This window comes from Ascaphus truei, chromosome 7 (genome assembly GCF_040206685.1).
Source record: "Ascaphus truei isolate aAscTru1 chromosome 7, aAscTru1.hap1, whole genome shotgun sequence".
Lineage (NCBI taxonomy): Eukaryota > Metazoa > Chordata > Amphibia > Anura > Ascaphidae > Ascaphus > Ascaphus truei.
Window position 1 is genome coordinate 7,457,018 of NC_134489.1, and position 27,315 is coordinate 7,484,332.

At 45.1% G+C, this 27,315-nt stretch overlaps 1 protein-coding gene across 1 annotated transcript in view; it reads left to right on the forward strand.

The window, feature by feature from the left end:
• LOC142498674 (cytochrome P450 2C42-like) overlaps positions 1-19,489 on the forward strand; it is a 38,330-nt gene extending 18,841 nt beyond the window's left edge. Inside the window, exons 4-5 of the mRNA XM_075606932.1 lie at positions 18,602-18,743; positions 19,059-19,489. Coding sequence (XP_075463047.1) covers positions 18,602-18,743; positions 19,059-19,243 — 327 coding nt within the window. The 3' untranslated portion in view covers positions 19,244-19,489. The remainder of the gene's footprint in view (positions 1-18,601; positions 18,744-19,058) is intronic.
• The last annotated feature ends 7,826 nt before the right edge of the window (positions 19,490-27,315 follow it).

Consider the following 27,315-nt stretch of genomic DNA (forward strand, 5'->3'; position numbering starts at 1 on the left):
CAGGAACAGGAAGCTTATGCTCAGCCAATGTGCCAGTGCCAGTGCCACTGCTGGGCCTAAATAGGTAAGACAGCCCAATAGTAGCAAGAGGCAGAACTGTGGACGTGTTCATGCGGAGCTGTGATAGGCTATGGTAAGAAAGCCAGGTGAGAGTGCTGAGGCAATCAGTGCCTGTTGCTACAGAGCTTGGATGCGTGACCCCAGCCCGGCATACGCCCCCCGCTTGAGGACACTGTCCGGCGCGAGGAGGAACGTGCGCATGTGCGGAAGAAGCAGGAGTGCGCATGGGATCGCACGAGTGCTGGGCTCCATCAGCAGCCATCAGGGCAGGTGGGGGAATAGTGCGCCTGTGAGTGAAGGTGCGTGGCACCTGGCTCCTGACACTACCCCACCACTCCCAGTTAAAGACTGTGTGCCGAAACGCGTAGGAGTGGGTGCAGTAGGCAGGACACCCTGGTCTCTCCCCTTCTCGGGATACATAATTATATCTTACCATGCTGCTGTCTTACTGGTATGTGCGTTCTGTTAATTGCTTATGTGTGTGCAGGACAGTGCTGAGCATTGATACACACTCCAGGACTGTGTTCTCTGATTTTGGATGAACTTCACTTGCCATTTTGCCTCTACAACAGGACTGTTTTTTTTGCCTTATTATTTCAAGTTCATTTTGGTATTATAACCATTTCAGTCTGAGTATATTATTGAAGATATTTGATGTACTTGTGAGGTTATTTGGCTCCATCATCTGATGTATGCATGAGTGGTTCATTCTCAGCATTCTGTTTTCTGCCCTAAAGTAACTCTGATGATTGTTTTTCCCAAGTAGCAGCATTATTATTACTCCATGTACTGCTTATCTGGGATTTGTATTTAAGCAAATCTTATTTGTATTCCCTGGCTTTTTTCAGTGTTACCTTTGACATGACAGGCACTTTAGTCAGCATACTGCTTTGGTTACGTGTGTGTGTGTGTGTGTGTGTGTATAAATGTCGGATCTAGAATTAAAAGCCAGGTGTGAATGACTAGTTTCCTGAACCCCTTAACCAGTGTCTGGACATCCCCGCTTCACAATATCTAAAGCAGCAATCCCACCTGGGATCTTACCTGATCCGCAGTCCCTCAATGTCCAGGTACCCTCATTCCCGCAATGTTATACATTGGAGGGGAGGTGTTCTAGGTTAGGGGGGGGGTTTCTGATGTCTTCCTTGTGAAGCTTGAGTCAGATCTGGAAGAACGCAGTACAGGGCAGTTACGATTTGGTGTAGTAAAGGGCAGTTAAGATATATAGGGTAAATAAGAGATTCAGATTCAGAGTGTGAGTGACAGAGAGAGAGAGAGAGAGAGTGTGGGAGAGAGAGAGAGAGAGAGAGAGAGAGAGAGAGTGTGGGGGAGAGAGAGAGAGTGAGTGTGTGGGGGGGAGAGAGAGAGTGAGTGTGTGGGGAGAGAGAGAGAGAGAGAGAGAGAGAGAGAGAGAGAGAGAGAGAGAGAGAGAGAGAGAGAGAGGAGAGAGAGAGAGAGGGAGAGGGGGGAAAGAGAGAGAGTGGGGGGGAGAGAGAGAGAGTGTGTGAGAGAGAAAGAGAGAGTGTGAGAGAGAGAGTGTGAGAGAGAGTGTGTGAGGAGAGAGAGTGTGAGAGAGAGAGAGAGTGTGAGAGAGAGAGTGTGAGAGAGAGAGTGTGAGAGAGAGAGAGTGTGAGAGAGAGAGTGTGAGAGAGAGAGTGGGAGAGAGAGAGAGTGTGAGAGAGAGAGAGTGTGAGAGAGAGAGTGGGAGAGAGAGAGAGTGTGAGAGAGAGAGAGTGGTAGAGAGAGAGTGGGAGAGAGAGAGAGTGTGAGAGAGAGAGTGTGTGAGAGAGAAAGATGAGAGTGTGAGAGAGAGAGTGTGAGAGAGAGTGTGGGAGAGAGAGTGTGGAGAGAGAGTGTGGGAGAGAGAGAGAGTGTGGGAGGAGAGAGAGTGTGGGAGAGAGAGAGTGTGGGAGAGAGAGTGTGGGAGAGAGAGAGAGTGTGTGTGGGAGAGAGAGAGGTGTGTGGAGAGAGAGAGTATGGGAGAGAGAGAGAGAGTGTGGGAGAGAGAAAGAGAGTGTGTGGGAGAGAGAGAGTGTGTAAGAGAGAGAGTGTGGGAGAGAGAGAGTGTGTGGGAGAGAGAGAGTGTGTGGGAGAGAGAGAGAGAGTGTGTGGGGGAGAGAGAGAGAGAGTGTGGGGGAGAGAGAGAGTGTGGGGGGAGAGAGAGAGAGTGGGGGGAGAGATAGAGTGTGGGGGGAGAGAGTATGGGGGGGAGAGAGAGTGTGGGGGGAGAGAGAGTGTGGGGGGGAGAGAGAGTGTGAGAGGAGAGAGAGAGTGTGTGGGGGGAGAGAGAGAGAGGTTGGGGGAGACAGAGGGGGGAGACACAGAGGGGGGAAACGGTGGGTGACACAGAGAGGGTGGGTGATACATAGAGAGAGAGAGATGCTGGGTGACTGGCTGGGTGGTGAGTGACTGGCTGGGTGAGTGACTGGCTGGGTGAGTGACTGAGTGACTGGCTGGGTGAGTGACTGAGTGACTGGCTGGGTGAGTGACTGGCTGGGTGAGTGACTGGCTGGGTAAGTGACGGTCTGGCTGGGTGAGTGACTGTCTGGTTGGGTGAGTGACTGGCTGGGTTAGTGACTGGCTGGGTGGGTGAGTGACTTGCTGGGTGGGTGACTGGCTGGGTGAGTGACTGGCTGGGTGAGTGACTGAGTGACTGGCTGGGTGGGTGAGTGACTGGTTGGGTGAGTGACTGGCTGGGTGAGTGACTGGCTGGGTGAGTGACTGAGTGACTGGCTGGGTGGGTGAGTGACTGAGTGACTGGCTGGGTGGGTGAGTGACTGAGTGACTGGCTGGGTGGGTGAGTGACTGAGTGACTGGCTGGGTGGGTGAGTGACTGAGTGATTGGCTGGGTGAGTGACTGGCTGGGTGAGTGACTGGCTGGGTGAGTGACTGGCTGGGTGAGTGACTGGCTGGGTGAGTGACTGGCTGGATGGGGCAGGGGGTGACTGGGTGGGTGGGGCAGGGGTGACTGACACTGACTGGGGCAGGGGTGACTGACACTGACTGGGGCAGGGGTGACTGACACTGACTGTGGCAGGGGGTGACTGACACTGACTGGGGCAGGGGGTGACCGACACTGACTGGGGCAGGGGTGACTGACACTGACTGGGGGGGTGACTGACACTGACTGGAGGGGGTGACTGACACTGACTGGGGGTGGGGGGTGACTGACACTGACTGGGGTTGGGGGGTGACTGACACTGACTGGGGGTGAGGGGTGACTGACACTGACTGGAGTTGGGGGTTACTGACACTGACTGGGGGTGAGGGGGTGACTGACACTGACTGGAGTTGGGGGTTACTGACACTGACTGGGGGTGGGGGGTGACTGACACTGACTGGGGGTGGGGGGTGACTGACACTGACTGGGGGTGGGGGGGTGACTGACACTGACTGGGGGTGGTGACTGACACTGACTGGGGGTGGGGGTGGTGACTGACACTGACTGGGGGTGGGGGGGTGACTGACACTGACTGGGGGTGGGGGGGTGACTGACACTGACTGGGGGTGGGGTTTGACTGACACTGACTGGGGGGTGGGGGGTGACTGACACTGACTGGGGTTGGGGGGTGATTGACACTGAATGGGGGTGGGGGGTGACTGACTGGGGGGTGACTGACTGACTGGGGGGAGGGTGACTGATTGGGGGTGTACCTCTGGTGTCACACACATACTCCCATACACATTATCCCATACACATACACACACACACACACACACTCTACACTGGCGACACACTTTATTCGAGCTCGGCTAGTCCCACGAATTCGGGTATACCCGGGTGTATTGAGGTTTGTGACTGTTTTCTGCCCGAGTGCATTGAGGTATTTTCCAAGCAGGGATTGAAGCATTTTATTCCCGCTGGCTGCAATACTGCACAATATATATATATATACTGCATTACAATTCATGAATTTATGCCATCTGGTAGACACGCGAAGCATTGCAGCCTATTAAATCTTAATCATTATCATTTAACAGATCAGCCGCCCGTCAGCCAGGCATGAACCCAGGCTGGGAAGGCAAACGCAACGGGGCTTGTCAGAGGTGAGGAGCGGCGCATTCCAGGTATCTGCCAGGTACATACTGGGTATTTGCTCGAATAAAGTGTGTCGGTGCAGTACACTTACAGGAGGGGGAGGAAAGGCCGCGACCAGCAGCACCACCACCACCACGCTCCTCCCCCACCCACCCGCGCCCATCTCCAATAGATCTACGGCCAGAAAGAATGGCCGCTCGTTTGGGGCGGGCTCATATAGAGCCTGGCCGTGCGCCCACAAAGCCTGGGAGCACCCGCCAATCAGCTATCAGGTAGGGGGAGTTTTTTTTTTTTTTTCAGCGCGAGCAGGGAAATTTTAAAAAAACAAGCATGTGTTCTGCTTGGGCCAATATTTACTCGCCCGGGGGTTAAATCCACACGCCCCGTGCGTGTAAATGTATAGAATTGTCGAACACTGTATATATATATATATATATATACAGCAGGTATTACCAGAAGTTCATCCGGAAAGAAGAGACAGCACATAGCCAGATAGATATGACAATTATATTATGGTAACATAAACCAAGGCACTACATCCAACGTTTCGGTCAGCTACATGTGACCTTCCTCAGGGATGTGCACATCCCTCAGGAAGGTCACATGTACTGTAGCTGACCGAAACGTTGGATGTAGTTCCTTGGTTTATGTTACCATAATATAATTGTCATATCTTTCTGGCTGTGTGCTGTCTCTTCTTTCCGGATGAACTTCTGGTAATACCTGCTGTATATATATTATGCATTTGGGATAAGCATCAGTATATTGTTGTTTACAGAGTGCCTGCTGCCCTTGTTTGATATATATATTGTGACAAACGCCCCTCTTTTGTAGCGCTGACGTCTGTCTGGGTTCTTCTCGACACAGACTTCTAGGGTTATTTATACAAAAAACAGGATCATGCAAAGTATTATGCTGTTTAACTCAGCCTTCTGCCTGCTTTATTTTCATCCAAGTAAGGTACTGCAGCTTTAACAAGTGTAGATTAGAGGTACTCAGATACTTTCATTCAGCAGTTCAGTCATTTCAGTGTTACAGTATTTCCCCCACTGTTATTTTTAAGAAATAAAACCAAAATCATATAAACAAAATCCTATCCCTTTCAGGGATCTAACTACACATCAGAATCAGTCTCTCTAACAGCTGCTGGCCAACTAACCTGGTTCCCCAGCTTAAAACAATGCTCTCTTATTTAGGGTCACTAGATACAGCACAGTCTTTTAGCAACAGCAATAAACATTGGTTTTGTCTTATCTGTTCGTGGTGGGAACTCAGTCCCAAGTGTCCAGGCAAATCCTCTGGTACTGTGATACTTGGAGGGGCCGTCCACCCCGAACTGGATTCCGGGGAGCAGCGATACCCCCAGCCTCCAGGCTCTAAGGAGAGAGAGTGAAATGCAAAACCTCTCTGCTCTAAATACCCATGCATGTGATTAGAAGAGCAGGTGAGGGAGAACTAGAGCCATTGTAATCTGTGGTCTGGATTTTCCATCCAGCTGCCTGAGTTAATGGGAAGCTGTGGAACGGATCATTTTTAACTATTCCTGCACTTTCTGACCTAAAATGGGGCAGAAAGCTGCCTAACATCTTTGGAATATGTCACATATCCCCCTCCCCAGCTCACACCTACTGGGGTGAGCGGCCATGGACCTCACTGGGGTGAGCGTCCTACCTGAAATACTTGAGCTAACTCCTCAATACAATATTAAGTATTCACATGACACGAATATGAACTTTTTCCACGGCAATTATGGACAATAGGTTTCGTCATAAGAGACTATACTTGGCAAACATATTTTGTTGCTCTCTATTAGGGAATTATTTTGAAAAATAAGTGTCTAGCACACATTCTTACAACCCAGGATATGCTAAATATATTCACAAAACCAGACAATTTCTATTACCTAAGAGAACAAAAAAATACTGGGGTTGAGGCCCCAATCAACCAGGGCTCCAGAGCTTTTAACCCACTATTTTAAGCATGATAAAAATCTTTCTGCTTAAGAGACCAGGTCACGTGGTGTTGTAAATGCATGCTTGAGGCTATATATATTAACCCCTAGATGGCAAACGGTCTAGCAGTAGCATAGAGAGTTGTAAGGGGGAGTCTTGAAACCCCTCCAGACCTCTCTGTCACCCTGAGCTATAAAGACCCTGAATGCCTGGGGCAGCTCTCATATGGCAGCAATAAAGTACTCACGTATAACACGATAGACAGCTGGCTCTGTGTGCTCCTTTGCTGATGTGGACAATAGAACAGGCACCTATACCAGCAGGGACAGGCAGATCAGCGGGCACCACGATGCAGGAAGAAAGTTTCTGAGGCTGGACTGTGCTGCATACAAAAACCTTTATTGAAAAATGGTTAAAAAGAGGAGGGGAGACATACCCCTGCACTTCTAATGCGTTTCCCCCAGCAATTGGGCTTTTTCAAAGAGTAAAATACCCGTGTCTATTGAGCTCTGATATACCGGATGTAAACCGGACGTGACGTCACCCAGCCAATTGACTGACAGTATGCTGCGAACAGCATGATGGGAAACTGAGTCCCTGGCTGGAGGGCGCTCGCGCGGCATACAGAGGCATCAGTGACATGCGCAGTAGAAATACAAAAGATTAAAAACAAAATAAATTCATCTTGCGATCCACATGTAGCTATGCAAACAGTAGATGTTAATTAATTAATTTGATCTATGTCTTGAACAACAGATGACATATATATATAGTAGTATATGAAGAAAATTATTTGATTAACTATATTTCTATTACCTCCCTGGCTTTTTCTACTCTAGAATATGAACCTCATTATATATTTACCAACCGAAAAGGGCATTTTTTTTCTATATTGTAAGCTACCACTATTTTTTTTTTTCCTTATACTACAGCCTTGTAATCTTAAGGGCCATCAACCCTGTATATTAATTTGTTGTTTAGCTACATTTTCAACACAGAGAACCAATATAACATTGCAATATTTCAAAATGCTTTTTCTAGAGGCCTAATATAGCATAAATACACTAGCTTATTTGCAAAGTTAAGTGACATAGTCCACTCATATAACATAAAAATCGGTCATTCCCAAACATTTTTTCCTTTTTTTTTTTGACTTCCAGTCCATTACATTTTCTGACTTTATTTCAACACCCGCAGCAACCTGCAAATGACTGGACTGTTTCTTTAGCTTCTGACGGAACTCTGGGGCCGGATAATCTTTGTCTTTATATTGTGGCCCAGAGTGGCGAGATCCGGAAAAATTCAAGGCCAGCATTGACCTTCGTCGCTTTTGCTTTGCAACCTTTGAACCTTTATGGTACTTCTTACTGCCATGTATTTTCTCATGACCATCACTCTCAGAGATTTGGGATTTTCCCTTTGGGGCAATTACTGTATATGGTACTTAGAAGATGAAGCACTGATTACCTGGAGCACCTTCACCTTGATGGGGCTCTCACTAACTCCGGCTGTACCCTGTGGCATTTTACCTTTGCAGCCGGCAGGCATGTAGTCTTGGACCTCTCTTTCCTGAGGCCTACATTTATTCAGGCAGAAGTACCGCTGGATAACCAGTGACGCATTTCTCAGGGTTTGATAGCGAATCCTGTTCTGTGTCATCCTAGTCAGAGACTGGTTTTTTATAGTTGCTCCTTTCATAATGAGGAACCTGTTTCGTACCATGCGGGCACGGTAGAATGATTGAAGAACACAGGCTGCTTTATTCTGGCGATTGAACTGACAAATTTTCATCCCTCTGTAGGCAGCCTGTAGGATGATAGTTGCGGCGCGTTTACGCCGATAATTTTCTCTTTCCCTTCTTCCTTGGATAAGAGCTTTGCAGTGCTTCTGAATTATTCTAATGCTTTTCTCCTTTTTCAAAACGTTAAGTTCCTCCACGAGAGAATTCTGTTTTGTGCATACATGTCGCAATTCTGTTCTCAGAGCGTCCATTTCTTCCTGGTGCTGGCTCTGATTGTGCATCAATGCATTCTGTAGTGCTTCCTGCACTTCTAATTTTTCCTGAGTCAACTGTTTCTTTACTTTTTCTGCTTGGTCAGTCAAATCTGAATTTTCCAATTTCAGACTCTCATTTGCTTGCTTTACAGTCTCTAACTCACTTAGGGCAATCTCATGGGTTTGCTTCAACATTCCCAGCTCTGTGTTCAGACCGTGGCCCTCCAGGCGTGAGTTTTGCACCTCTGTGCTGAGCGCATGAACCTCTTGTAGAGCCTTCCCGTATTTGTGTTTTTGGATAGCAATCAATTTGTCAGACTTAATCTGTTTTTCATCTGTGCTGGCAATTACGGTGTTGGCCTTTTCCAGACTAGTCGTCACCTCTTCCAGCTCACTCCGTAAGAGAGACTCTGTTTTCTTCAAAGCCTCGTACTCTTGTACAGTAAAGCTGGGAGTATACACCTCTGTAACTCGGCGTTCGCTTCTTGCACCTTCTTCCAACATTCTCGCTCCTTCACCAAATCCTGCCACAGGACTTCATAATCATTGCGGGCAGCTTGGAGTGCAGAAACCAAAGCCTATTAATCCTGGTTCAAGGATTCAGCTTCCCATTGCTCCTCCTTTTCCTTTGCCACTGTTCCCGTGACAATTCTGCCGGTCACTCCGGTCTGCAGCACATCTCAGCGCCTTTCTGACTCATGTCCTGACAGCGCAGGTTCAAGTGGCTCGGTCACTTCCCCTGTAACTTGAGGAACAGTTTTCTTTTTCTTCTTCTTTCTTTTTGCTTTATTAGCTCCAGAGATATTAGTGGTACTGGGCACACACTCACTGGTAGCTTCCACATTTTGCTTGCACTCACAGGGCGTTGCTTGCTTTTGCAGCTGTTTGTCTTTGAAAATTTTGGGACACACATCTTCCATGTGACCTACTTCATGACAGGCCCAGCATACTAAATTCATCTGTGGGTACGGCTCTCCTCCCGGGGCCACATACGAGTCGTCGTCATCATCATCATCATCGTATGGCCTGAAGGGACACTGTTTTTCAAGATTACGTGCATTGCAAAACAAACATTTCACATCGGCCATTTTAGAAACCCGGCAGGGACAATTTGCTAGCTGCAATTTCACTCACTTCAGCAAAAGGCATTAGCTTTACAAACAGCACTTGCTAGATGCAAAAAAAAAATTTTTCTTCAGCAAAACATTTTGGTTTTCTGTTTGGGTTCAGGGTTCTATTGCATCCACACCTCGCACATTCTCTGTATATGCTAGAAGCACAACTGATATACACAGTGGGACAGACTTCACTCATAGCATCTGTACTTTATTTCAGCTGGGCGGCCATTCTAAACCCCTGCATTTATTTGCAAACCCACAGACTTTTAGTGTCGACCCGCATTCTCCACCATATGTGACAAACGCCCCTCTTTTGTAGCGCTGACGTCTGTCTGGGTTCTTCCCAACACAGTCTTCTAGGGTTATTTATACAAAAAACAGGATCATGCAAAGTATTATGCTGCTTAATTCTGGCTTCTGCCTGTTTTATTTTCATCCAAGTAAGGTACTGCAGCTTTAACAAGTGTAGATTAGAGGTACTCAGATACTTTCATTCAGCAGTTCACACAATATATATATATATGACAAACAGAAAAATAAAGCAGCGCCTCTGATTGATAGTGAAACCAATAAATAAGTAAATAAACTTGCTAAGAATAAATGATAATATTATATCTACAAAGTGTTAACTAATAATAGTGAATCCCTTAATTATTATTACTATAGCACAGATAATATAAAAACCTGTAAACCATATAGAGAAATTGTACATCTAACAGAATAACAACATATAAAGAAAAAAGCAAAAAAGTGATAAACCAGTCCTCAGAAATAGTTCCAGTAAAAACGTGGGTGCTGGTGTAGAGGGTCTCCGGCTGCTCTCAATATGGACAAACCACGTCCACAGGGAATCTAAAGGGAAAAAGAGAGGAGAGAGCGCACGCCCATAGCGTAAAATAGTAAATTTAATGAGGGGAAGGGGAGGAGGGGGTAAAAAATGCACTTACAAAAGTACAATAAAAACAAGCATTGCGTGATTATAATCACCACCATCCGGATAGTACTGCAAATCTTGGGGCAATCCCAGTCTCCAAGTATAAAGGATCGACGTCCCAGCAGGTATCCAGGGCAGGTAATGCTGTATAAGAGTCCAAGAAAGTGGCTACACTGACTTTTCAAGACAGATACACACCCTCAACCCAGAAGAGCACACAGCCTGACAGGGAGTTATAAACCTGTCTGATTATAAACTCTCAAAACCTGAGATCTCTGTTCTCTCCAAGGGACTAACATTCTGTCCCACCACCAAACTGGACCAAATCCAATTATACTCAGATCTAGAAGAATTCTTCAGGAGACTACGACTGAAAGAATATTTCCACAAAAAAGAGAGCACTCTCATAATGACAGAGTACAACAACAACAAGAACACCTATTTCACACCACTAACAGGACGCTACGTCAAACTTGATAGCTACATACAGAGCTTCAGATCGCGAGCTTACTCACTAGCATCAGACAAGCAGAAAAAACAATGTACAACCTATCCCCCATGGAGAGATCTGCAATTAAGGAACTGCGAAACAACCACAACATAACCATCAAACCAGCAGATTGTATTGTATTGTATTGTATGTCTTTATTTATATAGCGCCATAAATGTACATAGCGCTTCACAGTAGTAATACATATCATATAAATAACAAATAATATAAATAACAGATCATGGGAATAAGTGCTTCAGACATACTGTAAAAGTAACATTAAGGAAGGAGTCTCTGCTCCGAGGAGCTTACAATCTAATTAGCAGATAAAGGAGGTGCAGTGGTGCTTATGAACACAAATTAATACATAGTAGAAGGCAACAGAAAACTCACAGACAACACCTACTACAAGAAACTCACGCATGATCCAACCCAGGAATATACAAAGCACCTCATGAATCTCATCAAGTCATTCACTAACCACCTGCAACCACAATTGAAGCAACTAGCACCTGACAACACAGGAGTTGGGATCTTCTACATGCTGCCCAAAATCCACAAACCAGGAAACCCCGACAGACCAATTGTAACAGGTATGGATACACTCACTGAAAAAATATCAGGCTTAGTGTAGAATATCCTCTACAACAGCTTCATTCAAGATACCACAGATTTTCTCAATAACCTTAACAACATCAACCAACTACCATCCAACACACGGCTGGTTACCATGGATGTAGAATCCCTTTACAGCACCATCCCCCACAAGGTTGGTATTGAGGCATACTGTACTTGCAATTCCTTAAGCTGAGTCCCCGCTGGCACTGAGCATGCTCATGCTTGGAGAGCGCTCCAATAATGAGCGCCAGGTGTCCTGCATGTACGAGCACGCGCGCGTGGGTGGGGGGGGGGGGGTGCATTGCGGGTAGTTGAGCACGCTGGAAAGTATCATTTTTTTGGTTTACCTAAGTGCAGGGTGTGTGTGCTTACATATGTAGCCCTCAGACCCCCCTCCCGGTCGCAGATCGGACCCCCTAGGGTGTACTAAGGTCTGGCTACATGTCTGAGTGTGGTGCATACCTGCTGGCAACAGGAGGGCCTGAGCCTTCCGCGATGGTGTGGAGGAGGACAGGACCAGGTTTCTGGGGTTCTTGCCTTCATCCGTTCTCAATGGTGCAACGCCTCCATCTCTGTGAAGCCCCAGGGATATGGTGTGGAACCCTTCCAGAGAACTTCCCACACAGGGATGAGAGATTCCAGTCTCAGTCAGTCTCTTATAAAAGTAGCAGCAGCTCTCTTTATTCACAGCAGCACACAGCAGCAGCAATCACAGCAACACGCTGGTATCAGGTACAGGGTCTTCTCTCCCCAGACTGCACACCCTCAGGATGGTCTCTGGGTGCTCACTGTATCCCTGCCTCCACCCCAAGATGCGGGCGCTCAGGGTGGAGCTAGCTCTTCCCTCACCCCCTAGGCAGGGTGAGAGGCACTGGTCCACCTATTGCTAACTAGGCCCTACTCCTCAGGCACCTAGCTAGCTCACTCACTATAACTGCTTAGGTCTGAGCCCAGGCAGAAATAACTTTAGACAGCCCTGCCCCTCATGATGTCAGCAGACCCCTCCCCTGTGTCTCTTGCCTTAGACACAGAGTCAGGTGGCCTACCTTCACCACTCAGGGCAGGGCTTGATGTGGGGGAAGCCCATGATAACTACTGGCAGCCTGCCCTTAGCAGGGCTTATACCAGTAGGAGGATAGACATATAGCCCTATTTCTTACCAGGGCTACACATATATCTATATGTGTATGTAACCGCCGCAAGCGTCGCCAGCTCAGCGCTAGCGGGGACGCAGCCTTACAACATCTCCCCTGGATCAGAAATACAGCGCTGATGTAATTATCAAACTGAAAGAATACATCCTCACACACAACTACTTCAGCATCAACAAGGAAATGTACCTACAACTAATGGGTACTGCAATGGGTACCAAGATGACACCACAATATGCCAATCTTTTCATGGCAAATCTTGAACAAAGATTCCTAACTACGTGCCCCCAAAAACCCTACAGATACATTGAGGACCCGTTTATAATATGGACTGAGGGTTAAGGAAACCTACAACAATTTCACAAGTCCCTGAACTCATTCCATCCATCAATTAAACTCAAAATTGATTATTCTGCAAATCTAGTAAACTTTCTAGACACAACAGTAACACTGAAAGATGGCAAACTACACAATCTGTATACAAGAAACCTATAGACAGATGCAGTTACCTCCACAACTCCAGCTTCCATCCCACTCATACAAAGCAAGGTATCATACACAGCCAGGCTATAAGATACCACCGCATATGCTCTGACACTGAAGACAGAAACAGGCATCTCACAACCCTGACCGAATCTTTCAGACAAAAGGGATACAAACCAAAGACCATTGCCATAACTATTACATCTGCACTAAAATCCCCACGAGAACACCTACTACAATACAGACAGAGAGAACCTACCACACGCATACCACTAGTGGCCACATACAACCCTACTCTAGAGGGAATACGAAAAATAATCAAAGATCTGCAACCCATGCTGGAAGAGGATGTGACATTAAAAGAAATCTTTCCCAAACATCCCATTCTTGCGTTCCGGCAACCACCAAACCTGAATCAGAAATTAGTCAACAGAAATCTTCACAACGAACTTAAAGACACTGATAATGGCACAAAACCGTGCAACAACACACGCTGCAAACTCTGCAAACATACAGTATATGCCAAGATCCCACAGCCAGTCACAACCATGGAAAACTCAATGTTAAAGGATCAACTGCACAACCAGGAACATGGTTTATATGATTCAATTCAACAAACGTGACCAAGGATGCTACATTTGGGAAACAAACCAAAAACTTAAAGGAAGAATGAATATGCACAGACACTCTATACTACAACACGAAGAAGGAAGATACTGCTCTCCAGTGGGACATGATTTCTCACAACCAGATCATTTCATAAATGATTTAAAAATCAAAACCCTCAATGGAATGTTCAAACGCACCCAAGAAAGGAAAACATTTGAGCTCAGAATGATAAGACTATTTGACACCAAAACAAGTGAACTTAATGTAGACATAGGGTTTCTCACAAACTATCATAATTTGTTGTAATGGTCCTCCCTGCCATTGTGCCATCCTAAACCTTCCACACTCCTCCCCTCCCAGCATCCTCTTCCCCCACTGTGCTGCTGTGGATGTACAGCCCCACACCCCATGCCCAATTCTCACCTTCCTTATCTCTGTTTTTACACCGTTCCAGTGCCTTCCCCACCCCACCCCACCTCATATACATATCTCTGTTCTGCATTCTTCCTTTTTTTTCCAATCCCTGTCTAAGCCATAGAAACTTTTGTATATCAGAATTGCTGACATGAGGAAGAGAGGAAAACTCTCAAAAGCTTGTCCTATTACATAAATTGTTAGTCCAAATAAAAAAGAAGAACTCATGAAGAACTAATTTATTAGAGAGGGAGAGGGAGAGACTCCTGATAGTATGTATATGTAAAGTTCTAACTTTGACCGATCCTGCGGATAATGGAAAATAAAACAATATAGTGAAGTGCTGTTTATACGCAAAAAGAAAAGTGGCTACTTACTGTAAAATGTAGCAGGTAAAATTAGCATTGTGTGTGTGTGCTACCGCACGGCCAATCGGAAGGGAAATGTCGGTGTCTCCCTCCTATCTCTGGTGTGTCTGTGTGATCAGTTCAACTCCTGTAGCCAGATCACACGATGCTTGCTTGGTCCTGTTCCAGTAATGTCAGAGGATAGTGGGAGAGTCCATCAGCTACTTCAGCTGATCAAGATAATTGGGTCAAACAGTAGTTTTTCCTCTGGAGTTTTTACTGCACTGGAGCGGGTTGAAAGGAGTAATCCGCTACAAGGGTTACCTTCAACATAGAAACCCTATGTATTTCGTTCCAATCACGGGAACTTCCTCAGGGGTAATAACACATAGCAGGTCCACCTCATATATATAGGTATATGTATCAAACCATTGGTTGATTGTCCCTCAGACATCTGCCACTCACAGTTGAACTCTGCCATTCAGACATAACAATGTGAAAGGATTGTAGGCACATATTAAAATGCTTTTAGGAGCTGTTGTATATGCAATAATATAGAAATATAAATGTAATTTAAAACAGTGAGAATACAAACAAAAACAGCTGAACCCCGTTATAACACGGTGCTCGAGGGCCACATAATGAGACCACGTTATAACCTGAATCGCGAAAGAGAGGTTTCCCGAGGACTTACCCAGCATCTGCAGCTCTCTCCTCTCCCTGCTTCATCAGCTTCCAGAGAGCGAGAGTAGGGAGCTGGGAGAGATGCGGAGAATATTTATTAGATGCTGGGGCTGTAAATGTTTGTGTCCAAATCTGTGCAAAAAGGCAGCAGGACTACAAATCCCAGCATATCCTGAGCCTATCAGAGTGCAGACTGAAAGAGGCTTGGAACACACCCGACCTCCATGGTTGAAATGCTGGTCCTTGCTCGCGGCTGCACACAATGAACAGGCAGGGAAAGTGTGTGTGTGTCATAGCACATTAAAAAAGGGCATCTAGTTTGTCCCGGTTCCACTAGATAGTGACTTAAACAGCTATCTCCTCTACCTAACCCCCATGCAAGGCCGCCGCCGCCGCCGGTGAGGAAGGGGGCGTTTCCATTTATATGGAAATGGTCAGATCTGAATAAAAACCTAATTTAAAATGGCATCTATAAAAATTAGCTGAATATCTCCACAATAATTTATAATAAACTGTTTCCTTACTTCCATTGATATCTTTCAAATAAACACATGGTTAGCATACAATATAATAGTATACAATCTTAACAATTCACTCAATATATGCTACATATGTTTAATACATTTGAATACTGTACAGTAAGTTGTCCATAATGTTAACAGTACATGTCAACTACTGTATCTGGCATTTATTATACTTTCTATCCAAAAAAAATAAACTTTAGCATAAAGAGGTTAAAAAAAAATGGCACTGACTGCTAACTATCTACAGTAATTTATACAGGTGCGCCGACGAGTATTCTAAAACTTGCCTTAAACTTGCCTTGGAAAATCTGGGGCTATCACCAACAAAATCCAGGTACATGCAGGGTACATGCTGCAACATTTCAGTGACATTTCTGCAGAGAATAATGTCCCATCGGATTAACACAGTAGCGGTCCCTGGCAGTCCCATTCAGTTTGAACCTCCGCTGTTAATCCGATTGGCCATTAGTATGTCTGCAGATATGTCACTGAAATGTTGCAGCATGTACTCAGCATGTACCTGGGTCTTGTTGGTGATTGCCCCAGATTTGTTTTCGAATACTCGACGGCACTACAGTATACTCAGAGTCACTCTCCCCACAAAGGCTCATCCTATAAATGTTTCCTACTTTTCTATCTGAAGAACTTGATCATGTAGCTCAAATCTCTGCAAAGGTGACATGTGATGGATTTTTCATCAATCCTATCATGAAGGAAATGGAATTCTTAAAGCAGGCGGTGTGCAAAGAGCACGCTGAAACCTATAATTCACATTTTGCTTTAAGCACCATGATAAATTTTTTTTGGGGGGGGGGGAGGAAATTGGTGTTGCTTTCCCATGACATTTTTCTGCCTGGTAGAATTTCAAACACAATCACCTATTTAGAGGAATGAGACAGTCAGAATGGGTGTTTCATGATGAGATACTGTACAGTAACTTTCCCTAGAGGACAATACGTTATTACTACCTTATACTAATAGAGGAATTGATGTCTATGAATGGGCCAAAATAAATGAATACTCCCGGGGGGGGGGGGGGGGAACTTTCCCCCGCTGCAGCAGATGCCCCCTAACTGCTGTTGTGGCCTTCATTGTGGGGCGGGGCCTACACGGTAGGTTCGGGGGCTGGACGGCACGCCACCAAAGGTGATGTGCAAAGGAGAATTATGTGTGATGTGATGTGCAGGAAGGGGAGATGGGATGTGCAGGAGGGAGTCACGCTCAAACCACGTTATAAGCGATCCGCTATAATGGGATGTAGCGGATCATGCTATAATGGGGTTGAGCTGTATTAAAGTAGCATTAAAATAGTTTAATATAAAAATAACAATGAAAAATAAACTAGCATATAGTGACCCATATTATAAGAATATGTTCAGATAGACATTGCACAAACTATAGATGAAGATAAACTGATGTTAAAATATCTTGATGTAATAAGAAGGTAGAAATATATGAAGACTGTGGGGAGGGGGGTGATAAAGAAATAGATGTTGCCCTGAATGTGAATTTAATTTATCAGGAATGCACCGAGATCTATTTCCACATTTAAACCACATGGAATGATGGTTTTGAGGGTGTGTATCCACCTTGTTTCAAGTCTAGAGATCTCATTGACCATGCCACCTCCTCTCCAGTTTAGTGGAAGCTTATTTAATCCTATACAAATTATACCTGTTGGATTTTATTTATGGTATTCTGTAAAGTGCTTTGAAAGATTATGTTGAAGAAATCCTTTGTGTATCTTCTTTATATGTTCCGCAAATCTAAATTTTTATTTCCTAATTGTTCTACCTATATATTGCTTATTGAATGGACATTGGATGAGGTAGATTATATTGTGGGAATCGCAATAAATGAAATGATTAATGGTAAATTCACTTTTATTTTTAGTTGATACAAATCTCTTGACCTGTTTTGTTCATTGACATTGAGTTTGCACATTTTGCACTTCAGACACCAAAAATGTGTGAGATACTGTTTTGTTTTTGGATTTTTTTAAACAGATGTGAGATGTCACGGTGGACCAGAACTTATCAACACTTTTTATTGTTGGGATTCTCGATTGAACACGACAAGGAGGCAAAATAAATTGTCATTTATTTCCTTCATAGACAAACACATGACAACCTCAGAATACACTTAATACAACACTTACTGGGATGGGGAAACTAAATAAATTGTCCTTTGCACAAAAGCTGAAGAAATAAAGTCTCTGGCTTAAAGTTCTTCTGGCTAGGTCGCAAGTTGCCAACCTAATAACTCGGCCAAATGAAGAAAGTGGCAGTGTCAGCAACTACTAGGAAATACTTTATAGCCTCTGCCGCCACTCCATGCCCACTTATAGACATTAAGTCAACATATTTAGACGCTTGCTATTGTGTCAGCAAATAATTTGGGATATTTGAATCCGTGTATGTATAACCACCACCTTATACTTTGCTGACACTGCCACTTCACTACGGGGTAATTTTAATGGTTGAATGTGATTTATGTGTTTTTAAAGATTATATTTGAATAAAACTTTTTTGTTTTTTCCTTGCTAGTTTGGGTCAGATAGGATCATTGGATGTATCTACTATATCATTTTGATAGACCATTGTTAGTCCACACACGCAATTCCATTCATTGAGTGCTTCACTGTGAGGGAACCTTTTTGATCCTGTCTTTGGATCTACCCTGTAACTATAGTTATATATCCCTCCTAGCACCTCTGATTTAGTACATACATCCATTTTCTATTTGGATGAGCGGTTGTTTCTCCTCTTCAGTCTAATATATGTATCAACATCGTTGAGTAGTCTCATAGATTCTGTGATGTAGTCACCTTATCTAAGATGACTACATCCCCCCTTGTCTGCAGATTTTATGACTATTGAGTCATCCGCTTTCAACTGTTTAATGACCTCATATTGAAGTGTGTTTAAATTCTGTTTAATGAATTTGTTGTCTTTAGTAAGTTTTTTTTTCTATAAAGAGCAAGAAGCCAAGGCTGAGCTACAGAGGGACATGTTGTCGGCGGTCTCTAAGTGTGTGTCTATGTAGAAGGCAAAGGCTGCAGTTTTATCAAAGCTGTGAGAAGTGGCAAGGCACTGAAGCAAGACATTGTATATGGCAATTATTAGTCTGAATAATGGACCATGGCCTTTGCTGATGTGAGGTTGCATTTGCTTTATTTTATAGGGTACCTCAGTGTTCCCGATGCTGACTTCTGTACTGAATGACCATAAATACTTTAAAGATCCAGAAAAGTTTGACCCAGGAAATTTCTTAGATGACAATGGCTGCATTAAGAAGATTGACGCCTTTATGCCGTTTTCCATAGGTGATGCTTAACATTAACACTTTAACTATGTGATGTTTTTTGCTTACTATGGAATGAAAAAGTAATAAAAGCTTAACGCCAGCACTCAAGATGTTAATTGAATCAGAAGTAGGGTGATCTTGCAACTATTCAATTAGTGACTTGGCGATTAGGGCTCCCCATAACCTCTCCTAATAACTGCTTCATGTAACCTCTTCCTACTTTATAACTCCTCCTATTGCTTCGTGTAACCACTCCCTATAACTTCTACTATTGCATTTATTTTGCTTGGTGCTAATAAATCTTCCTTTCTCCCCTCACACCCACATTCCTCAGGAAAGCGGATCTGTCTTGGTGAGGGTCTGGCTCGTATGGAGCTCTTCCTCTTCCTCACCTCCATCCTGCAGAAGTTTGATCTGAAATGTAAAATGGATCCTGATGATATTGACATTTCTCCAGATCCTTCCAGCAGTGGTGCCAATACACCAAGGCCATACCTGTTCTACGTGAACCCACGCTAACCAAAGTTAAGATTACTTTAGTGTGTCGTCTACGTGTCCAGAACTCTTGAGAGCAAAGCTGGTAGAATGAGAAGGTTTTTAATCTTGCATGTATTTTTTGTCAATGAAGTGGTCAAAGTAATTGTACTGTTAAAAGAAGTCTAAACAAGTAAAACACAGGGGAAAAGCTAAGTTGACCACATACACAAATATACTGTTAATGCCTTGAGAACATTGAACTGCAATAAATACTTTCTTTGCTGAGTGCCTAATAGCTGGACTTTATTTATGTTCCAGGACCCTTGTGTACTGGTTTACAGAGCACCACTTATTGTCATTATTTTTGTGGAGTGTTAATTTCCTTTTTAAAGTTTGTACATAGAAATGTATTGTTACTTACAACCAATACACATTCACCACAGCATATCAAGTTGCTTTACTCCTATTTTGGCCTGCATGCCTAGCTTGTAAACAGGTCAAGCAATTTTGAAGAGAAGAGTATGACTGCAGAAAACTACTCCTAAACATATATTCTGTTAGTCCAAATAATTATGGATATCTCTTTGGATAATACAAACTTGAAAATGCTGCACGTATCTGCAAGCAAAGCATTGTTCTGTGTTTTGTCGCTAGTTAACAGAAACTAGTTAAAAATTGTTAACAAATAATTCTCATTCCTTGAAAAAAGTTTCTGATGCCACCATATTTTTCCTGCGCCTAAAAATAAGTCTCATTTAGGTTGTGAGTGGACAGTTAGGGGCCTATTCTAGTAGCATCAAAATGTAACTTAACGCATCTAAAGTACACGTTATCAGCAAATTTGCATGTTTTGCTATTCTGTAAGCCGTCCAAACCATGTGAAAAGCTTTTTTACAAGCGTTTTCATTCCAGCTGTGAAAATCCGTGTGGAATGCCAATCACATTTTGCAAACTCGCTGCAAAAGGCTAAATCGCTTGTAAATAATGCAAAAAATTTTCTCGCCACCTCAAAGCAGGTGAGATAGGAATTGAGAGCTCCAGAGCTCCAGAACCTAAAATAGGGCTTTTGCGTGGCGGTGAACTTCCTAACTTCCTATTATCTCCAGTTGTATATATGTGCCCTCAAACCTCCCTCCAAATAAATTAGGGAGAAATGCCTTTGCTGAAAAAGGAACATACCTTATGTATCCTGGGAGATATGACAATATCTGTGCAAAGTATATTTAAATCAGTCACACATCCTAAAATATATCCGTATAAACAATCAGTCTAAAGGCTCTTGCGATGAAGGTGGTACCAGTATCAGACCAAACAGTATTACAAGCCACAATCCTGCCACCCAGAGTAGCATCTCTAGCATTGAACTAACCAAGATACTGTGAGATGATGTTATCCTGGAACCAGGGTCACGTGTGATGTGTGAATAGCTCCAGTTAGCTTAACTCGACCCCCTTCCCAAAGCACACCAAGTCCTGCTATATTTTCTTCACTTTATTGGGAAAGCATCAATCATATACAGGCACTTGTGGATGGTATGGTGTGGTGAGAGAGTGCTTCTCTGTGGGTGCTTTATAATTAGAGGATGGTAAAAAGGAAATGACCTTGCCAAGAGGAGTGTAGAATGGGTGGGTACTCACTCATTGTCCTTTGGCTGGAAAAGGAAGTAAGGGAAGAAATGCCACACAGGAAAGTAAAGGGACTGAACTATCTTGTCAGCAGAGACAGGGGCAGGAATGAACCAATCTTCCAGCTATGAAGGATGGAGGGTTGCCAAGGCAACCAGCTAGGACTGAGAAAGGGAAATATGAAACAATGTTGCCTTCACACATGCAGCCAGCTTCTGAGACAGAGGGAATTACATGCAGCTAAACTAGGGAGACAGCAATAGTCAGTGAGCTGCAAAGGGAGACAGAAAAATATGAAATCCTGTTCCAGGAAACTCCCCGTCTGGTTTCTGGAGATACCACTATAGTAGAATTATGTGAAACATATGTAAAATGCAAAACAATACATAACATAACAATGCAGAGTTCATGTCCACATAACGAGGTGATACCGGCCGGTACCACTGGCTTCAAAATCCTTTGGCAAAGTCCTTTAGCAAAGGATGTTGGGTGGATGCACCGGTCCAGATTAGCTGGGTGCACCACAATGTCTCTCTGTGAAAGTCTCTGGCACTGTTTCTTTTTAAACTTGTGAGAGAACAGTCCTTTTGTCTCTGTAGTCTTATCTATAGAGTGCATCCACTTGTACAGTAGGTATGCCAGTCGTGCCAGAATATATAACTTTGTCAAGTGGCATTTGGCAGAAGGAGATGGCTTATGTCTCCTTGCAGAAGCGGATCGACACTCCTTAAAGACTGTTTGTCAAGTCTGGTTCAGAAAGGAGGGCGTAGTCTGGAGAGACTCCCTCGTGCTGAGCACAGGAATCGTACGATACCCCGATTTGACCAGGTTTCTGGGGGTGGTAGACACCAGATGATGGGAGGTACCAGCATTCTTCACCTTCCGTCAGTCGGGGTGCTGGCTTTGCGTGGCCGCTAATGAATTCTTCTGATGAAGGCCACAAAGTTATTTTTGGTCTCTGGTTTCCTTTGAAGTGAGCCTAAAGATGGCATGTTCTCTTTTGTTTGGGAGGCGTCTTCTTGGTGAACGGAATGGTAGCGGGGTCACCCAACTGCCCGGTCCATCTTTGAAGAGTACCTTAACCATTAACCTCAGGAATTCTCTATCTTCCATCGATGGTGTTTGCTTGTCGTCATCCCCTGTTGTCTGGAACGCTGTGCACTCTAGGTCATCGGTACATTTATTTTGCACGAGAACGTCTCCACGTATTTTGGTGATAAGCCTTTGTCTCTTTGTTAACTGCCCTCAGGAGGTTTTTTCTCTCCCTGGACATGACGAAGAACAGTCTCTTTTGCCCTTGTAAATCCCTTTGTGAAATGTCTCTGCGACTGTCTCTTTTTACGCGTTTGAAGGAACAGTCTTTTTGCCCCTGTAGTTACACCTGCACGGTGCAAGCTTTTGCGGCTATGCCAGCCGTGGCAGCTGGCTGCTTTTCCACTTGGTATTCTGTGGAGAGGAACGACTGTACGTCTCCGCTGTGCCATTGCTCGCAGGAGGACTGTCCAATTGTTCTTTTCCTTTGGACAATCCTTTTGTTATTCACCTTCAGGAGGTTACTTTCTTCCTTCGGTGGAGTCGACTCATCATCCTTAGTTATCTGGACTGCTGAGCATCCTAAGCCATTGTCACATTTCCCTGAATGTGTTGTTGTGGGGACAACCTTGTCTCTCCTCCTTGCTTGGCCTTCCTGTCACTTTGATATAGCCAAGACATGGTTCGAAGAGGGATGTATGTCCACATTCTGTTATCGCTGTTCTGCGGGCGTCAACATAGTCTGGTTTGTGCCCTTTGTCAATGCACACGTTGACCACTTTCACCCGTCCTAGGTCAAGTCTTTGGGTGTTGTGGGGTTCGTTGCGCTGTTTACGGACTTTGTGTACCCTCAGGATGTCCCTACCGAGCAGCAGCAAGATCTAGGCACCTTGTTCTATCGGCGGGATGTAGTTGGCTATTCCTCTGAGGTGTGGGTGATGGCGTGCCACGTCTGGTGTGGGAATGTCATCCCTGTTTGCCGACATGTGATTGCACTTGATGAGTGTAGGGAGAGCTATCTTCACTCTGTTGTCCACTGAACATACAGTATGATGTTGCCATTTGCTCTTCTCCCTGTTGTCTCTGTTAACCCTGCCCAGTTTCTGAGGGTGTAGGGAAAGGCATTGTCTTGTGCGTTGAACAAGCTGAAGAATTCCGTCTTCACCAATGATCGGTTGCTTTGATCATCGTTGATTGCGTACATCCTAATAGCCCTCTCAGGTTTTCCCTGGGGTGTACTACGACAAGGCATATTTTGGAGTAGGACCTTTTGTCACATTCTTTTCCGCAAACCTCTGTGCACTGAGATGTGACAGATGTTGGCTCTCCTTCTCCTTCCTCCCCGCCATGCTCCGTTATGGAGGATGGGTTGATGAGTTGGTGGATTGCCAGCGCCTTTGGATGTAGAGATTTTACATGCTTGTCACTTTTGCACACTGCACATTTGATGGCTTCTTTACAGTTTTTGGCTAGGTGAGTTGTGGAATAGCAGCACCTGAAGCAAACTCCAAATTCTCTGAGTAACTTCTTGCGTTCCTCTATGAAATTAATCCTGGACCCAAAGCACCTGTTAAGTGGGTGTAGCTTCTTGTGTATGGGACATTCCCTGTTTGGGTCCCTCAGTGTCTTGTTTTCAGTGACCAACTGGATGGGACATGTTTAGGTCGCGGGGGACACGTACGTCCTGTGGACCGAGATAGGGGTTCTGGCATTACCGTATCTCGCCGCTGGCCTTTCATTCCTCAGGTTGCTTGCACTGTGTGTGGTCTGCACACCTAAGATGAAACTGGGATCGTTTCTTGTCCTTGCTGCTTCGAGAGTGAAGCTCAAGAAGAATGAGAAGGGAGGGAAGGCGACTTGCTTCTCCCTTTTGTATTTGGAGCCTTATGTCGGCCATCTTTCTTGGAGGTTGTAGGGTAGATTTTCCAAGATGGGCCTCACTCCGCGAGCTGAGTCCAGGACGTTGAGACCTGTTAGGGTTAGGTCTGTTCTGGCAAACTCCAGCTCCTGCAGCAGATCCCCGAGCTCTCGTAACTTCGAGTTGTCTTTGGCTGTGATTGTAGGAAAGTCGTCGACTCTTTTGAAGAGTGCGTCCTCGACTGCTTCGGGACTGCCATAGCACCCTTCCAGCCTTTCCCATACTAGGTCAAGACCTACTTGAGGGTTGTTCACGTTCGCTGCCCTGAGTTTCTTTGCATGTTCTATGGATTATTTCCCCAGCCATTTGGTTAGCAGGCTGAGTTCTTCCCTTCCGGAGAAGCCCAGGCTCTTGATTGCATCTTTGAATGTGAACTTCCATATTCGGTAGTTCTCAGGATGGTCATCAAAGTTGGTAAGTCCTGTTTGCATCATGTCACACCGGATCATGTATTGTCCATGTCTGTTAGGCCTGAGGCATCAGTGTGTTGGTCGCGTCCTCTACTTCTAGATCCGCATCCAATTCGGTTTTTCTACGAACAGCGGCTGCAGCATTGGAGGTGGCAGTGGCGACATTGGCGGCGTTCTGCTCCTCCTCTCCTATCACGCTCTCTCTGCCCTTACGGCTTCCTCTCTCTGACCATATTCGGCCCTGGCAGTGGCTCGCGCCTGGGTAGCCTTTGTGCTCGCCCTAGACTTGTTAGATTGTACTGATTTAGCTGACCTTGATGAGTGCCTGGATGTGCTGGAGCACATAAAGTCTCTAACAAAAGGTCCTTCCTCTGGTCTTCGGCCTCGGTGACAGCGGTCTGCACGAAGCTGTCGTGCTCCAGGTCAGTTGCCTCCTGCAGGTCACATTCGCCGAGGCTTTCCTCCGTGTTGATTCTTTTCAGGTAAGCAAGATATGTTTGTGACAGCATTTGGTAGCGTTTATGAATTGACCTCAATTGGGCTATAGATTGTCTAATCTGTTTCTCCTGATCGCTAGTACTTGCAACGTTACATATTTCATGACCAGTGTCCTTCCAGGCCTTCTCTAACCTTTCGCTGTGTGCGTCTGTCAGATTCGTACTTTTCGCGCGCTTTTTGTGTCAGTGTCTGTCACGATAGCTTACATGGTTATAATATACACCAAAATAACTGGGATGAATTGAATGCGACTGTGATATAATAAAGAAAGTTTATTCCTTCAGGAAAGGTGAACACACAATATTGAACAAATAACACACAGAATATATACACTTACTTAGGGAATGGGGCAATGAAGTAATCAGGATTCAGATTAGCAATTCATCAAGGCATCAGGTCTCATTCAGATGTAGTCATGAACAACATTGGGCATAGAGCTGACAAACAGTTATATAGGATTTGGGCTCTATCCCTAACATTGTGTCTCAGACATTGGTTCACAATTATCTGTACCCAATTACCTTTTGCCAGCTAACGTGGGAAGCTCTTTGGTACCTGCCCCCAGGTAGCTGGCACATGCGCACAATCCCTTAGTCAGGCTCCCATTTTCCTAACCCCACTCAAAAGAGTTGGCATCGCTAAGTCTGCCAGATGGGGATCTGGGCCAGGGAAACCTGACTAAATGTGTGAATTATGACACTTTATATGAAAGGCCATGTCCTGCTTTCTGTCCACCCTGTATATACAAAGCAGGGGGATGAGCCTTTGATCAGTGGCCTTTGTGTAGACACACTGTTGCCCCCTGACCATTAACATACTATATGGGTCAGGGATTTTCACGCGCTTTCTACCAGGCATAAAATACAGTACAGTTACAATATTTTACATAAATCAAAATATTCCGTTCGGTTGGGCCGAACGGACTAAAACTTGCCAGACCCTCATGCCGGAGGGGACTCTACATGGTCGCCAAGTTTCAGCTCTCTGCGACCCGCCGGACCGGAGATACAATAATGGACTTTAAAACCGCATGTTGCACAAGTTGCATTTCTCCGCCATTGGAGTCAATGGCAGAAACACAATTTAAACAATTACCCATACTCTGTTCAGTTGATCGGAGAGGGCTGGAGTTTGACATGCAATCATGTCGGAGCAGTGACTGCACGGTGGCCAAATCTCAGCCCTCTAGTGCTTACGGAACCGGAGATATGGGTTTTACATTTTCGCCGTTTTACACTTAGGGTTTTTAAAGCCACGCGGTTTTTCTCCACCATTGCGGTCAATGGGGTGACCCTTGTGGTGGCCGTGACCCTTTCTCATGGCCATTGCCCGTCAGACCCGGTTGGGGTCGAGTAAGGGGGTCCCCCTGAGCTAGGGGCAAAAAGAATTAGACCACTAGCTGCCCTAGGACCAAAGATACAATTTTAATATGGATGAACTTCCATGCATGAAAAACTGCACCAGTCGCTGCAGCTAGACCTGATAGCCGCGGTAGCTGAACAGAAGGAGGAAATAAATGGCCTCTCCCAAAGAACAATGGAGCTGGAAGCCAAGCTAGCCCTGCAGCTAGAGGCGGCGGACAAGGAAATAAATCATCCGCCTAGGAGAGGAGGAGATCAACTACCTCAAGGATGGGATGGTGGACCAGGAGAAACGGGACAGAAGACAAAATCTAAGAATCCGCAATGTCCCAGAGTCGGATTATTCTGATCTCCGGCCGTACCTACTAAAGTTCTTCAAAACCATCTGTGAGGTCATTGAGGAAAGGGATTTAGAAATAGATCGAGCACATCGCGCTTTAGGCCCCAAGTCAGATGACCCGAAGCGCAGGAGGGACGTGATTATACGGCTCCACAGCTATACGACTAAGGAGAAAATAATTGGAGCATGCAGGAGAAGGAGTTTTTTCATTTTCAAAATGAACCTATGCAAGTTTTTAATGATCTCTCCAGGGTGACTATAGGCCGATACCTGGAGCTTAGGCCTCTGACCCTGCTCTTACAGAAAAACGGGGTGAGGTACACGTGGGGGTTCCCATTCAGATTGATAGTTATCAAAAAAGGGAAACATCTTTCTATCAGGCACCCTGAGGAGGTAGGGGAAAAAAAAAAACTACGGCGCTCTCAGTGGCCAGAAATAAAACGGGTGTATATTACCTGTGACATAGTCCAAAGATGTTAGGCAGCTTTCTGCCCCATTTTAGGTCAGAAAGTGCAGGAATAGTTAAAAATGGTCCATTCCACAGCTTCACATTAACTCAGGCAGCTGGATGGAAAATCCAGACCACAGATTACAATGGCTCTAGTTCTCCCTCACCTGCTCTTCTAATCACATGCACAAGTATTTAGAGCAGAGGGTTTTGCATTTCACTTTCTCTCCTTAGAGCCAGGAGGCTGGGGGTATCGCTGCTCCCCTGCATCCAGTTTTGGGGTGGACGGCCCCTCCAAGTATCACAGTACCAGAGGATTTGCCTGGACACTTGGGACCGAGTTCCCACCACGAACAGATAAGACAAAAAAATGTTTATTGCTGTTTCTAAAAGACTATGCTGTATCTAGTGACCCTAAATGAGAGGGCATTGTTTTAAGCTGGGGAACCAGGTTAGTTGGCCAAGCAGCAGTTTGAGGCTGA